General features: G+C 27.3%; 1 protein-coding gene across 2 annotated transcripts; it reads right to left on the bottom strand.

Annotated features, from left to right (window-relative positions):
- Positions 1 to 2322: 2322 nt before the first annotated feature.
- Positions 2323 to 16173, bottom strand: LOC129965548 (mannosyl-oligosaccharide glucosidase-like). 2 transcript variants are annotated; one of them, XM_056079540.1, is made up of 4 exons: positions 16116 to 16173; positions 11105 to 11209; positions 6732 to 7336; positions 2323 to 4383 (listed from the first exon to the last, which is right to left on the bottom strand). In XM_056079540.1, exons 2-4 carry the CDS (start codon positions 11163 to 11165, stop codon positions 2470 to 2472), a joined length of 2580 nt encoding a protein of 859 aa, XP_055935515.1. In that variant the 5' UTR covers positions 11166 to 11209; positions 16116 to 16173; the 3' UTR covers positions 2323 to 2469. The 2 variants fall into 2 exon arrangements, with proteins under 2 accessions (XP_055935515.1, XP_055935516.1); XM_056079541.1 differs by having other exon boundaries at positions 11105 to 11205; positions 16116 to 16156.
- Between the last annotated feature and the right edge of the window lie 154 nt (positions 16174 to 16327).

Raw genomic sequence — 16327 nt, forward strand, 5'->3', positions numbered from 1 at the left:
AATACAAAAGGCCTTTTCTACTGCAAACGTCGCCATTACGATTAGTTAAGTTAGATTATGATTGTTGACATAACACACTATGATTAGTCACATGACAAACATATTACTGCCTATGCGACTTCTGTCAACGGCGAGACACAAATTTTAACAGTAGGTACATCTACCTTAAAATTTGCTAATGCGGTTCATATCTTTGACTGTTATTGTTTTACAACATCTGGAAAATATATATTTCTTTATGAATCTTACTGTATTGTGTACAAACGTGGATGCCGAAGAATCTTAAGGCATAATAAATAAAAATACACTTTCATAAATAATAATAAATTAATAAAATGAAAACATTGGCCTAAAACGTTCACTAACATGTTGATTCAGTTGAAAATACACTAAATGTGAAACTAAATTCGCCAAAACGAGGCATCTTGATATATACTAAAGCCGCAAAATATTTATATCCGCCACTCGTAATAGCATCTTATCTTGAAAAGCTTTTGCTAGAAATGTTAAGCTATTGAATTTCGCCAAATATCAACACAGTGAAGGCTATAATCAAAATTGATTCATTTTTTACCATCAAAAGACTCAATCAATAATTGGAAATACCTACAGGAAAAAATAAATTTCTGAAAAGACTTCTCACCATGTTTAAACATATCATCTAATTCACATGCAAGCACAGAGATATAATTTCTGCATGGCCGAAACATCAGTGATTCTTTCCAACAATCCAAAAATTGGCATTCTACGAAAAAATTTTTAGTACAGTGATGAAAAAGTACCTGAAGGGAAACCTATCTACCAATAAGTAAAAACTAATTCAAGTGCTGGCAATTTGAGAAATGGATTTGTTTAAATTTTTCAAGTTTGGCAAAAACACAAAGATAGATGTTTTTCACTTAAGGGAGGAAAGTAGATTGAAGAGGGATAAAAGTTCTGATAAGTATTTTTTTTAAAATAAAAATTTTTACATGATCTTTACTGAACAGTCCACGCACACAAAATATGTTTTTGCTTGAATATTTTTTTAAAATAATAATTTAAAGTTTAAAATATTTTTTTAGCTATCCCAATAATATCATATTAGTTAAAACTTCAAAAAAAATCGTTTGTAAATGATGACTGGATGGGATACATAATTCAGCAGTGAGAGAAATTGGTAACAGAATTACTTAGATTGCAAAAATAGTTTCATCATACAAAATAGCAATCAATCACATTTTAAAAAAGTATCAATTAATATTTAACCGCACACAATGATTCACATCATAACTGTCAATTATTCTCAATTTAAGCTGCAAAGGCCTATAGATTGTTGAGTATTGTGATCTATACATGTAACTTGAATTGTTTCTGCAAATGTTTTCTCATATATTGAAAACGTGTAAATAATGATAAAAAAATGTTATATTCTTTTATTTCGTTTTTTAATGAAATCGACATACCATATTTGAAAAGAAAAAAAACCATGCCATGTATACTTTATATTTAAATGAAGGATATTAAACCATGTCAATAAAGTAGATATATTTGATAATCAGATTTTCTAACACCTTTCAGAAAATTAAGTAATTTTAAAAATAATTAATTATATAAATTTAATCATTTAGAAATAAGATATACAAAAAATTTTATGCATAAAAATTACAGGGAAGTATGCAATTGGAAACCATTTACCATTTAATGGATTCCAACTTTTGTATTGGGAACTGCTCTTAATTTATCATACTAAGTTGAACTAATTGCAATCCATTTTACAAAAAAATACTTATAATGCAACAATTAATATTATAAAAATGCAGCATTACAATATTTCCTACACTATTTTTCAAAAATAGCTACATCTCAAAATGTGTATTTTGGATATGGTTTACAATCAAACAAACTATGCCCAATTCATTTTTTTTTATTTAAATACCACGATTTAGTTTTGTTTCACCGCATGTATTTTATTTCAATATGAATCGCGTTATTTATTATATTTAAGTACTCAAAAGCAATATAAACTTTAAGTTAACAATAATTCATTTCTATGAACAATAAAGTTTACTAATTTTTATCATTACCTTTAATGCAAAAAAGTTTTAAAAAACAATAAAGGAAACAGAGAATAATTGTAATATCTTTTATAAACAAACATAATAACAATATATACATGGAAAACATTAAACATTATGGAATGTCCTGTCTTACATTAAACTTCAATACAATTTTCATAATCTATGACACACGACAAATTTAAATAAATCTCAGTTACTGATCACATGAATAAAATGTAAAATACACATTTAAATTGAAAAAAATTGCACCATTAAATGTTGAAAAAGTTCTGAACACAAATTTATTTATTAACATTGAAAAACATTCAAGACGTTCATATTCACTTTCATTAAACAATAATACGTCATGATATTAATTTTATGAACATTTAAAATATTTTACAATACAAGGAAATAGTTATTGCAAAAATCAATACAGTTCTCCCATCATCAAAAGAACCAATGCTGACCAACCAGTAAAAGGATGCACACCTTTCCCATGGCCAGTCGAGTCGTCATATTGTTCCCAAATAAAGCCTGTTCGCTTGTATTCCTTTAAAACATTACTCACAACATTATGACGCAGTTCTTCGTACAATTTTTTAGCTTGGCTCTTGTATGGACCTTCAATTTGACTGTAGTAATGAAGAGCACGAGTTGCAAGAAAATTAATATTTATCCATATTGAGCCTCTCCAATATGGAGGATCGTGTTCCGTATTATATTTCAAATAATATGGTGAAGTCTTTGCAAGAGATCTCAGACCATAGTCAGTCCATAAGAGATTAGGATTTCTTATGTCACTCAAAATTTTATTTAACTTTGGACTTTCTGCATCTACCATTTTTAGTATAAATGGAAAAAGACTGATATATCCAAAATTATCCACAAACTGTAGAGTAGGGTCTTCGCTTACCACTCTGTATGTGATAGTTTGGGGAGTATTGTGGTTACCAGCAACATATGGTAGTTTTTCTTTAGTCAGTCTCACACTTTTTGAATGGAAACCGTAATCACTATATGATTCAGATGTTTGAGACCAATGCAATTTATCAAGAAGAGTATTATTAGTTAAGTAACGATTCGTTTCTCTGTGTTTTTCCAAGGGCTCTCCGATGTAATCGCCAATATCAGCAAGAACACCAGCTGCAAAACCAACCCAGCATCGCAAATCAAGATGTCTTTCATCAATAGTGGGATGAGTAGCTCGAGGATAGTCATCTAATCCTGAGCTCAATGTTTTAGGATTAAGCTCTAAATCTGTTTGTGGATCACGTCCCCTCCATCTGTAAGTTCCTGGAATCATTCCCGTTTGAGTTCTGTTAAACCAATCAAACCAAACTTTAAGGCGGGGCAAAATGTTTCTGAAAAATACAATGTCCTTTGGAAATGATCCGTTTTTCATTTTGAATAAAAACCTCTCTAAAGTTAAAAAGAATGTAGGAGGATTAGCATTCGTATTTTTCTGAACAATAAACTCGGCAGGGACACGCTCCCTAGCTTCCGCATCTAAAATCTGTTCTCGGGGAATCCATCCTTCTATGTTCATCAAATCTAACCAATGACCAATGATTTCTTTGGTGATTTCAGGGTTCCATTCTAAAATCAAAAGATTATGAAAACCTTCATCCCACAAGAAGCCGCGAGGAAAAAATGAACGTGAAGGAACAGCTGTATACAGAGGAGCATTCCAATAACTGACAGGTTCTTTATTATGAACAGATTGCACTAATGAAGAACCATAAAAATATCCGATTCCACCAAGCATATTACTCAACGCGGCATAAGCTGGTTTTATATCTAACGGATGATAACCTTTCGCTCGGAGTTTAAAAATGGATTCAAATTTATTTTCGAAATTTTTCATTAAATTGTCTAATTCATTATTGTATGCATTGCCAAGAAATTTTGTCTGCCTATTACGGAAACTTCCAGATTCGAAGTAGACCTCTAACTCAAAAGGAGGTATGAAAGTTACTTGGTATACAACAAAATTGGTTTTATATTTATGTTCTGTCTTCTTAGTGTAGGCAGCAGCTTCGCCTATGAGACCTAGAATTTGAAGCTGTGATTTCTCTTTCGCTTGGAAAAGAGCATGGTGGCGCATAACAGTTTCTTTCAAATGGGCTAAAGATGGCGTGTCGGCCGTAAGGTAATTGTATTTCAAAATGCTCTTGCTGGTTTCTATTTCTTTGAAATAGAACGAAAAATTTCCGACAGATTCAGCATAACCATCTATAGATCGAAGATGGCCTTCATTTACAACGTTTGGATCGAATTCTGCGTCACCTGTAGCATACACGTAAAACATCAAAGAAACGGGGCCTGGAGATGGACTGAATTCCTAGGGGGGAAATAAAAGAAAATATGAAACTTAAAATGGGAACATAACATTTGTACAAACAACTAGGAAAATCTTCAATACTAATGTAATCAAATTTATTGTTGAAAAATATTCTCACAGAATGGTTAGAATACAATATTTGAATTATGGCAACAGATGTACTTGCTTTAGAATATAAATCTTTATTATCAGGTTCAGTGTTTATTTATTACCCACACCAGTGAGCTGCAGGGATGCAAACTGATTGTAGGTAAACATCTGTATCTTAAATACCTTTTGTGGCAGATTTAGGCATCAAACAAAATGAATCCTCTTTTTTGATAAACTAAGGAATTTAGTTTCATATTTCAACATATATTTTAATTTAATATTTGATGTTTTATAAAATATATGTAAATTATTAAAATGCACATTTTATTTACTTATTATTATTATATTTATTTACTTATTATTATTTTGTCATGATAAGAAAATCTGTTTTACACAGAAAAGACATATTCCAATACAGTTCATATTTCAGATTATCTTTCTCATCAAAATAATAATAACAAAAAAGAAATGGCAGAGGTCTTATTAAATTTTGTCAAGCAAAGATTAATTTAAACCTATAACATAAATGATAACTACCTATCTCTACACAGATGCAATTGGATTCATAATTTTCTTATAATCATATACTTTACAAAATTAAAGACATAATGAATGAAAATATTTAACAATTTTTTTAAAGACAGATGGATGTTTACTTATAAAAAATATACAAAATAATTTTATATGTACTTTGAAATCAAATTATTGAACACAAACCGAGCGAATCAAGAAAGTGACAAACCTTCACTTTCCTAATACAAATAAATTAATTAAATTTGAAATCTAATTATTGTAGATTTTGATATTACCATAAGGATAGTAAAGTAAGATTTATAAAATTAAATTTGTTGACCAACATTTTAAAAAAAAATGTTTAAACAATTACCAAGATTAAAATTATATTTTACACTCCAGAAGAAATAAATAATCCAACTAACACTAAATAATAGTCATGAAATGTCAAACATTCCAATTACAATAAACTAGGTATACAAATTATGAATATATATTTTTTTCAATAGATGCTATTTTTGGATTTAAAAAAGTTTACCTTCCAAGTAATATATTCATATAACAATGTTATAAAAAATTTATAAATTTACATTAATATCATCTAAAATAATTATCTTTACTTATAAAAAACATAAATGCTCATATGTATGCTGGTGCTCTACAGACTGGCCCATTTTACCCAGAATTACCAAATTTGGCACAGATATATGTTGAAGGGTGGGAATTCGAATTTTGAAGCTATTCTTTAAAAATTTTAATTAAAAATTATGCTAGATATTGATATTTTCCACAATATTTTCTGAAAATATTTCTAATACAAAAATGATTTTTACACGGTTTTAAAGTTTAAAAAATTACCTTCTCAATAGGCCAATTTAGTTGCTGTAAAATTCTTTAAATTAAATCTAATTCTTAAGATTAATTAAATTTAATTCTTTAAGATTTAATCCACTTTTAAACATACTTTTACATCTATTTTTCAACAATATTTTCATTGTTGTGAATGAAACTCAAACTGTTTTCATTGCTCCATCAAATATTTTTCTATTGTTATAAACTAAGGAAGGATTCTGTTTAATATCTATATAGTTTACAGGATGAATAAAGAAATGAAGTTACAATATAGCTAAATTGAGGTTAGATGAACTGGATATTAACACTTTTAATAATAATGAATGAAACAATTCTAAGTTAGAAAATTTCATATACATAATAAACAAACCATGCTAAGATAATTAAAATGATTCAGCTTTAATGTCTACTAATTTGGCAGAATCCTGGACATAAAATTACATCCAAGCAATCTAACTGAAATTAAATTTTAACCAAATTACCTAATTGCCAAATTACCTAAATTGGTAATTTTTCAGCAAATTACCTAATTGCCAAAGAGGATTAGTTATAAATAGAACAGAACAAAACAGCAATAGCAGAAGCATTTTTATAAATATGTTCTATTTATGCTACCTAATGAATTTGAACAAGTTACAGAAAAAAGATAGGGATATTAGATTCAAATAGCAGCAATCTTATTACTCTAAAAAATTACTATCAATATTTGGACCTGTCTTCTGTTTACAGCATTTAATATTCGTAAAGCTGAAGTGTTAGCATTATTCCATATTGGCCCAGTTTTCTTCTTCAATAAGTAAGTTACAATTTATCAGTTTATATTTGGAGGGGGGTTTTCCTCCTCAAGTAAAAAAATATATAGTGTTATTATCCGAGAAGGAATAAATACTTACTTTAGGTCTAACAGAAATCTTTGCAGTAAAATCCCCTCCATGATCACCTCCAACTTGCTTCACAAATGATGTCACAAGATAATATTCCTTGTCATCGATTTTCTGTATTCCAAAGTTTTCACCATCATGTTCAAGCCAAGTGTAATGATTAACATCGTCCCACTGGTCACACCAATGCCTAATATCTATCCTGTTATTAACAACTTTTTGTGAAAACCACATAATTCCAGTAGATAAACCTTGAGGACTACGTGTCCGCATACCAAAATAGCTGCCTGGCCTGTATGTGCCCCAGTACCGGGTTGGTACATCTAATCCCCTCTTTGTTATAACTTTTGGAAGATTAAGAGGAGTTATCACAAGGTTTTCCAAATGATGTTGGTAGAAAAAATATACTATACTTAGAATCACAACCACAATATTAAAAGCCACAAATATTGCAACCTTGTTGTTCCATTTATCTAGAAATGGACTCTTTGTTTCCACTGAACGTTTTACATACACAGTTTTTTTAGAACGGCCACTCCTGTTTCCACTACTTTTATTTTCTTTGAATTGGGCATTAGCCCGACTATTAACACCAGATATTTGCCTAGCCATTATTTCTGAAATAAAATAAACAAATATCATCAGAATTCTATTATTGAATACATAAACAGTTCTTTATTAAAAAAATTCATGCATTTCATCTTAATTTCATTTTAACAGAAAAGGACAAAACAAACACTTTTAAGGATAAAAAGGAAATAATGTAAATATCTTAAAATAAAATGATTTATATAGAATCCTTCATAAAATTTTAAACCATAATGAGACAATCAAATAAATCAGATGTTAAACATAAAAAATAATGGATAAAATTCTCATCATTTAATAAGTAATAATAATGTTTTAAAATAAGGTTTTTTTTTAAATGGGTCAACAATGAGATAACTGATTACATAACTTTTATTGAGCATCATAACATTTTTCTAACATTAGAATTTTTTCAAAATGTAATCAAAAATGTATGTGATGGAATCAAGTTGCTGTTTTATTATAAAAATTTAAAAGAATAATACTAATAATACTAACTTAGTAATACTAATCTGCAGTTTAAAAATACAGGTGTTTATTAATGAATTGCTCTTAAAAAAAGAACATTTAAATATAATTATTGAACATGAATTAAAATAAAACTAAATTTAAATGTTGCTCATATATTCATTACTGACAAACATTTCTGAAATTCTTAATGTCCCAAAAAATTGATCATATGAAGTAATCTTTAAATTAATGTAAGGTAAATCTCAAATTAACTTTTTAAAACAGAAATTTTAATAGAGAAAGAAAGTGCTTTTTGCTTGTCCCAAGTCATTAGAAAATAAGGTCTGTCATTGGATCACATTATATCAACTCAACGCACTCTATAAACCTCACCATCTCAGATTTTTATAAAAATTTTCACAAATACAATAACTTATTTTTGTATTAAAAGTTTGCAAGGTTCCAAAAATTTTGTCCAAAGTCATGAAAAAAAAATTTTTTTAATTGCTCTAATAACTCCCTAAATGAATTATAGAGCTGGGAGAGGTATCATTTTATAGTAGTTTTTTATGCTCTTTCTTATGGTATACAATATCATATAAGATAATATAAAATAAATTTGTCAAAATCTACATAGAAATTTTAATAATAACATTTTAAAAAGCATATATTTAAAAATTTATACTATAAATAGTCAGTAATTTTGTAAATCACCAAGCAAACTACAAATTTGGAATAAGGATGGTGTTCAGTCAGTGCATGACAATTCCATAAATGACGAAGCAGGAGTTGAATTTTCATAGGTTTATTTTCACACATATATGGACACGGACATTTCTAAGCTACCACACAAACACATCACAACACAAAAGACGGGAGAGAGAGTATGTACGTGTCGCCGGGTCGGCGTCTCGAGTACATCTAGTTAGGGGAACAGAATTTCCCCTTTTCTCCACCGGAGGGAGTCAAAACTCTAACAGATGGTAAAACTATAAATCTAAATATGATTTTTCATTAGCAAGTTCAAAGTTTCAAATTACCTTTATTTAATTGAACAATTCTTACACTTCTAAGAAAATAAAACATAAAAATTAGCCTAAAGAAAGAATAACAAATTGAAAGCAATTTTCTATTTAATAATAAAATGTATCTATCATCTAATGTTTGGAAAGACCATATTTATTTGGCATACAGCATTTCACATATTTAGAATCACTTCTGTTGGAACATCAACTGCTGATACTTGCACAACATCATGTCTTGGATTTTTCTGTAAACATTATTCTCATATCTCTGTTTACAGGATGAAGGAAAATAATAAATATTTCATCAAGTTCTTCATTTTCCTGTAAAACATACCTAGAGGTATCAGTTTCCTTCAAAAGTAGCTGTAACATAGCCTGATATGATGTCCAATTTCACTTTAATTTTTAATTTAATTTTTCCTCTTCCCATACTGCAAATCATTTGAAAAGTATTCATTTTGATGTAATTTTGAAAACATAGTGTTTCTTTGTGGATAGTCAAAACTTAATCAAAATAACTTTTTCATGAACAATTCGAAGGTTCAATTAAAAAAAAAAAAATTACTAGGTAACAGATTTATCTGAAAAACAAACAAAAAAAATCTTGTTTGGAAGCTTTTGATATTTGGAAATCAGAAATATTGCTGTACTAGTAGTATATACATATTTTTTTACTGACCACTTTTATATGTGATAAAATTTTTAATTGTTAAAATTTATTAATATTATTTAATTAATTTTTTAAAAGTGAAATCAAAATAAATATATTTTAAATGGAATCTATTTTAAACTGTTTAAAGTATGAACTAATAAGTATTATTAGCCACCTGCATAATTTAATTAAGACTCATTAATTAAACTATGTAAAATTTTACTCAATAATGAGTCTTTAATTTCATTAAAGATTCAATAGTGAGTTCTTTTTCCAGGTTAGTTTCCAAACTTATTTTCACAGGAGAGTAAAAATTAATATTCTTGCATTATTCAGTTAAATACATGTACAATAAATGAAAATACAATAAATACAAATACAATAAATGAAAAGTCAAGCTTTGGTTAAAATATTCTTTAATTAAAATTTATGTTTTGTCAGATATTTTACAGCATTACAAACTATTCATGGAGTAAATGCACTTTTGAAAAAGATTGTATTTATACCACAAGAAAAAGAATGAAAATTGTTGTAAAATGAAATCTCTCTCAGATCTATAGTTCACTTATGAGAGTTGAAAGAGCAATTCAAAGACTTTCATTCACCATTTTTGGACAATTTTTTTAAATTCTATATAGCTGTAATTGAAAAATTGAATTGATAAATCTGTATGAAAATTGGCAAATAAATAGTATATTAGTGCTATATGAAAATTACTAATATGAATAGAACATTAGTGCCATATTTTATGAAAATCTGAGACGGTAAGATAAATTGTATTTTAAAATTGGGCTGATTTGACCAATTCCACCTTTTAATTTGCTCATGGAGTAAACAATTTTTTTCCCATCAATCTAATTTCTTATATGTAATAGCATGTTAAAATAGAAAAGCAAAACAAAGAGTGATTAAACTTTCCATTCATTAATTTTGAATGAGGAATGAAATCTTATTATGTTAGAGGTTAGAAGTCTGAATCAACCCATATTTGGAGGTGAGGGGACAAAAGAGAAATCTACTAACCACAAAGGAAAAGTTAAGAAAAAACATCTTATCTTGCGATTCAGAAGAAAAAAAATCATGTTTTTTTATATATGTATATATTAATATAAATTTTGAACAAACAGTCAATAAATATCAAAACAATACAATTATTCTAATCTAATTAAAATTTATGGGTGTTTGGGCTTGAATAATACACATAAAAATATTTCTTTTCCTTTCTTTTTTTTTTTAATTTTCACATTTTTCTTACTTAGCACTCAAAAAGAATTAATCTGGATTGCAAATTTTAGCAAATCTATTCATCGAAGAAATGACAAATTTTTCTCAAAATACATTCCATTCAAGCAAGGGGTCAACATTTCTTTTTTTACTACTATCCTCTTGTTTTAAATATGCATATTTTTCTCCTTCTCTCTCTACAAAAGTCAAAACTCAACTTTGAATATAAAGTTAACGAATATATTCTGTTACCAATGGAAATTTGGCACTTTTACAGGTTACATATCATTTTATTGCTTTTGATTTTAATTGATTGGTTTCCAAGAATAAAATAAAAGAAAAGAATCAAAAGAAAAAGTAGGTTCTCTTTAAATACAGTATTCTATTTGTTTTAGTATGAACTTAAATATAATTGTATCATAAATGTACTAAAAATGCATGCATACCTCTAGTTCTTTTGAAAATTTTAAAGGCTTTCCTTTTAATTCTTGAGAATCTTATACTCATATATCTGCATTATCTTTTGGAGGATACAGTTTTGCTGAATCTGTCTAAAGAAAATAAAAATAATAAACAAACTTATGTGACCATATTAAATCTTACTAATAAACACATAAAGCACATTTCAGCAACAATAAAATTCAAGTCATAAGTCATTACAGATCTTTCAACAATAGAATTTTAAAAAATAAGCCTAAAGAACAATCATTGTAAATATAATTTTTCAAATGACCCAATTTTCACTTAAAAATATTCCTATGATGTTTAGTAAAAACTATGAATTTCATTATGGGTTTTTTTTTTTTTTTTGCTTTTTAAATATTTTATATTTTAATAGAAGAAATAGGTCCAAATATAATATAAAATTAGGTGAATAGCTGTGAATAAAGTTCGGTTTTCAAAGAAAAATAAATCAGGAAGAATTTAAACAGTTTTTTAAATCCTGAAATAATGCACACAAGAATGAAAAATAATGATACTCAATGAAAAAAAATACTTAAATACATATATTAACAGAACTTAATCTTTAAAAATTATAGCAGATATTATATCATCATTCCAATAGAGTAAATCCATAATTATACTTTAGGGATATTGTCAATTTAAACTTTTAAGTCATCTTAAAAAATAGTAAACTTTTTTTAAAGATCTTTTACTACTTAGTAAGTTTAATGGTGAATTGAAAGCTTGTTTACAACATTAAATAAGTAATTGGAAGTTCTAGTCATTTGCAACAGGATATCAACTTTTTTAAAAGACTTTTAACTGATCTTTAGTCGCCAAATACAAATAGTTTCTATGACTTTTTCGAACCAATAATAATTATTTAAATGAAGTCAATTGTTTATATTTTCATTTTGATTTATTTTTATTAATACAAATTATCCATTTACAAAGTCAGCACAGAAAAATATACTATTAATCATTATTTATATTGATATATTAGACTTTACATTAAATATTTAATTCAAAGTTGCCTTTAGTATTCACCACATAATCTTTTACCAAGCTATTGTAATAAACAATTACAAAAACAGATTTTTATATTAATAACACTATCATTATATTTCAAAATCTCACAAGGAGGTGTGGGCACTTTAGTTATAGAGATGTGTTTATGGTTGTTGGTTTCTTGCGATCTTGGTAGGCACAGAAATGGTAATGATACTCTCTGCACCCAGATCCTTCTGGTCCATCATCTTCCTCTACACGAAAAAATAAGTGTCTTTGTGCTTGCACTGAAGCTTTATTATCATGTGCCAGCCACAATATCCTGTTTCAGGTGTTGTGGCAGCTTAATCATTCAGTTCAGATGCAAAGTAGGGTTCACTCTTTATGATTATTATATTTTTTAAACACAATCAGCTTAATTTTCCAAGTCATTATATTGGCTCAGCTTCAGGTTTAAATGCTTATAGTTCTTTGAACTTGGCAAGGATTTATATTAAAAATGAAACTTGTGTAGTATTACTCCATTTTAAATTCATAATTCATTGATCAAGTTTCTATATTTGTTTAGAGACCGGAAAGGAAAAAATGTAAGCTTTTTATAGGAGTCTCTAAATCTCCTTGATCATAGGCTTATATCTTTGAGTAATTCTCTGAATGGCCATATATAAAAAAGTAAAAATTCCAGTTTACTTAATCTTGAAACAGAAACAGTTTACTTTCAGCTAGTTGACTTTATTATCTTTGCTTTATTCTGCAAAAGCATGTAGGGGAAAGGCTTATCGAGGATATCAGTGCATTCAAGATCCTCTGCAGAATATGGGAAAGTATTCTTTTACTTGCTGACAGAGTGAGCTATTTAGAACATGTCTATCCAATTATGCATATTATAGACTCAAATATTGTACTCCATTATTAAATGGCTGTATACCAGAAATATTTGTTAAATAATTTCAATGTCAATTATTTAAACCAAATACATCAATAAAGCTGCTATGCTTTGGTTTTGGCTCTGATCACAACAACCATGTTCCATTAAAAAATATTTCAATACATTGTTTGCCTAACCACAGTCTATGGGCCTGAATGATAAAGGAAATTCTTCATTCAGTCACCAGCCATAAATGTGAATGTTTTAAATAATCCCAAATTTCGGATGCAGCCCTATCCACAATGTCATCAATCACATTTTATTTTATTTATCACCACTGTTCACCTTCAAGAGTTATCGAGAGTAATTTTCATACCATTGCCAGCAACATTTGGTAATCATCTAGTTTATTATCATATACATCAATAATAAACTAGACACATCTATTTTTCAACAAGAAAAATTCAAAGGATTTAATATCTTTTATAAGATTATGGAGCATGAACTGGAGATGGCAATGAAATACAATGATCAAAATCAAAATTTATTAATTGAATGACAAATATAAAATTTAAATAACATAGGAAACAAATACAGAAACAATATATTCTGAGAAATTTAGGAATTTCACACAAATTGAAAATCAAAATACCTTCACAACTATCATCAATTAACAATAACACAGTAAGTAATAATTATAAAAGTTATTTATACCATCCATGCTTGTTATAATCAAGAACTTTAATATTATTTAATCATTCTATCAATTAATATTAAATATATTGTTTTAGTATAAATAATAATAATACTTAAATACACATGTTCACATACAATACCCCAGTGGCCATAGTTGAGGAATTTGCAATGGAGGATTATCTCTACCATGTGTGCTCTTAACTATTATTCAAAAGAAGAAAGACTGAAGTATACATTAGTAGCAACTTATTGCTGCATTCAGGCTAATTGCTGGATGTTTGCATGTCCCTACCCTGAATGAAATATAAATGTCAAGCAATTTCTTAAAATCCTCTGAAATGGCAACCTATCCTTCTAGATTTTAGAATGTTATTACCAAGATGGCATAACCCAAAGTAGTATCTTATAGTATTACTTTCACCTCGAGTTATTTTTAAGTTGCTTTGACTAACAATAGATATACACTAGTTCAATTATCAAGAATCTTCAAGTCATGGGATTTGAAACTCTTGAAATAATGAGACTAAGTGAAATCAGAGCACCATAAAACATTTCAGCACTGTTGTCTGTATATGAGAAAAACCTTTGATGAGAAATCTTTTACATATGCAGATGAAATAAATAAAATGCACTGATATAGTCAATGACAGTAGTCAAATAAAAAAGTTACAGATCACAGCTGAAAGACATAATACCTATTTCCACAGTTTTCAAAACTGTTGGTGAAAATTTTAAATGGGTCACAACAATATTTTCAATTCACATATATATCTCCAAAACTTTCAAACAAGAGATGAGGAAAAATTATATCAATAATAACATTTTTTTTTTCTTGTTTCCCTCTCTCACCTTCACAAAAATTCTTTTTAGGTCATAAAATATTTTCTGAAAGATAATGTGCAGTTCATTTCTATAAATTCTTTACTCTGAGGATGACTGGATCATCATAGATTCGGTTTCCAAAAAGTGAGTTGTAATGTTTAAAAATTGTGGAACCTTGCTTGTGTCTATGCATTAAAGAACAATACAAAGAAAGATATAAAATAAAATCATTTGATATGCAAAGGTTTATTACATATAATATTTATCATTTTTACTTTCAACTTTAATTCAGTTTAAATATTTAACTGAATGTAAATATACAATCACTAACATTGATCATTTTTGGTTATGATATGGAGGTTCCTTATTTATCATTATCGCCCTTTAATATTCTTCTTGAAAAAAAGAAGAAAGACATTTTAGTTCAAAACTCTACTATAAATTTACTGGGAAAATAAAGTAAGAACATGTTGCTTATTGTAGAAAAAAAATAATGGAAAGAGAAAAAGAAGCTAAAAATGCACAGAACACCGTGAAACTGAAATAAAAAGAAGAGTCTTGAATTTATGGCTTACATTTTTTTATATACATGAAATTTAAAATAATAGATAAATAGTGATAAGAATCCCCTTCCTCTCAATATGTAAATTTCTTTCCAATAAAAAAGCAGAAAACAAAGTTAAAAAAAAGTACATTCTAAAGTGTTAATATAAATCATCACACTATTTCATAAGAAATAATAACATTTACACTCAATAAAGATAATAAGTTTTAAACATTTTAATTACAATGCATTATGATTATTTTAGCTGTTGTTTGCTGAATAAAACAAATTAATTAGGCATAAATAAAATTTAATATAATATGTGTAAATAGCCAAATACATAAAATATTAGTTTGTGATCATAAAAGACTGAATTATTTTTTCATTCAAAATAAAATATGTTCATATAAATCAAATACATACAATAGCCAAAAATACATATATAAAAAAATTAGTTGCAGATTTTAAATGACCATATTATTTCTCCATTCAATACAAAACAACTTATTAAAAAAACTAAGAAATTTGTAATAATTTTTAAGAAAATCAAACAATGAAAGCTGAATTTGAGAAAATAATTATTTCAGACGCATAATTTTACTAAATAAAAGAAATATGTTTTAAAACATTTTCCAGAATTGTAAAGGAAGTACAAATAGTAACTCTGAATATCGATAAAGTAAAATAATTAATAACTAGGTTAAATAAGTCGTTACAAATAAAATTATGAAATCCATATTAATTTGATTAACATTCTTCTATAAAAAATAAAATCATCATTTAACGATAACAAATAAAAATGAATCACAAAATGCATTCATATAAAAATATTTACGAGTCGAAGATAAATATAGATTGTTTAAATTTAGTGAATAACTGAATCTTCGTAACGAATACAAAAACTGAGGCACGATATTTGCCGGCATGGCAAAGGTAAAAACAGCATAGCAATATCCATTTCTTTTAAAAATAGAAATAAAAAAATATCATTTCTTACATTACAATAATTAATTTCAAAACATTTAAACTAAATTTTAAAGATACAAATAAAATAAAATCATGTAAATCATCATACCAACTAATTCTACCGAAGCATCAGTAAACGTAAACAAATACAGAGTTCGTTCATTTCCGATTACGATAATGATACGAAAATTGGTTTCGATTTCATACCAAATGAAATATTTAGAATAAAACTAAAATTACTTAAAAACACTGATAGAAAAGTTTGAATTCAGAATTGGAGTTTATAAAAACGATTTGAATAATTCATGTTTTTTTAAAAGA

Source organism: Argiope bruennichi, chromosome 4 (assembly GCF_947563725.1).
Source record: "Argiope bruennichi chromosome 4, qqArgBrue1.1, whole genome shotgun sequence".
Taxonomy (NCBI): domain Eukaryota; kingdom Metazoa; phylum Arthropoda; class Arachnida; order Araneae; family Araneidae; genus Argiope; species Argiope bruennichi.

What these genes read in the sequence shown, in the direction of transcription:
- LOC129965548 (XM_056079540.1), bottom strand. Translation starts at nt 11,165, where the DNA reads ATGAGTATAAGATTCTCAAGAATTAAAAGGAAAGCCTTTAAAATTTTC. An exon ending in AATTTTCAAAAGAACTAGAG is followed by an intron (nt 7,337 to 11,104) that starts GTATGCATGCAT and finishes ATTTTATTTCAG; the next exon opens with AAATAATGGCTAGGCAAATA. An exon ending in AGATTTCTGTTAGACCTAAA is followed by an intron (nt 4,384 to 6,731) that starts GTAAGTATTTAT and finishes TTTCCCCCCTAG; the next exon opens with GAATTCAGTCCATCTCCAGG.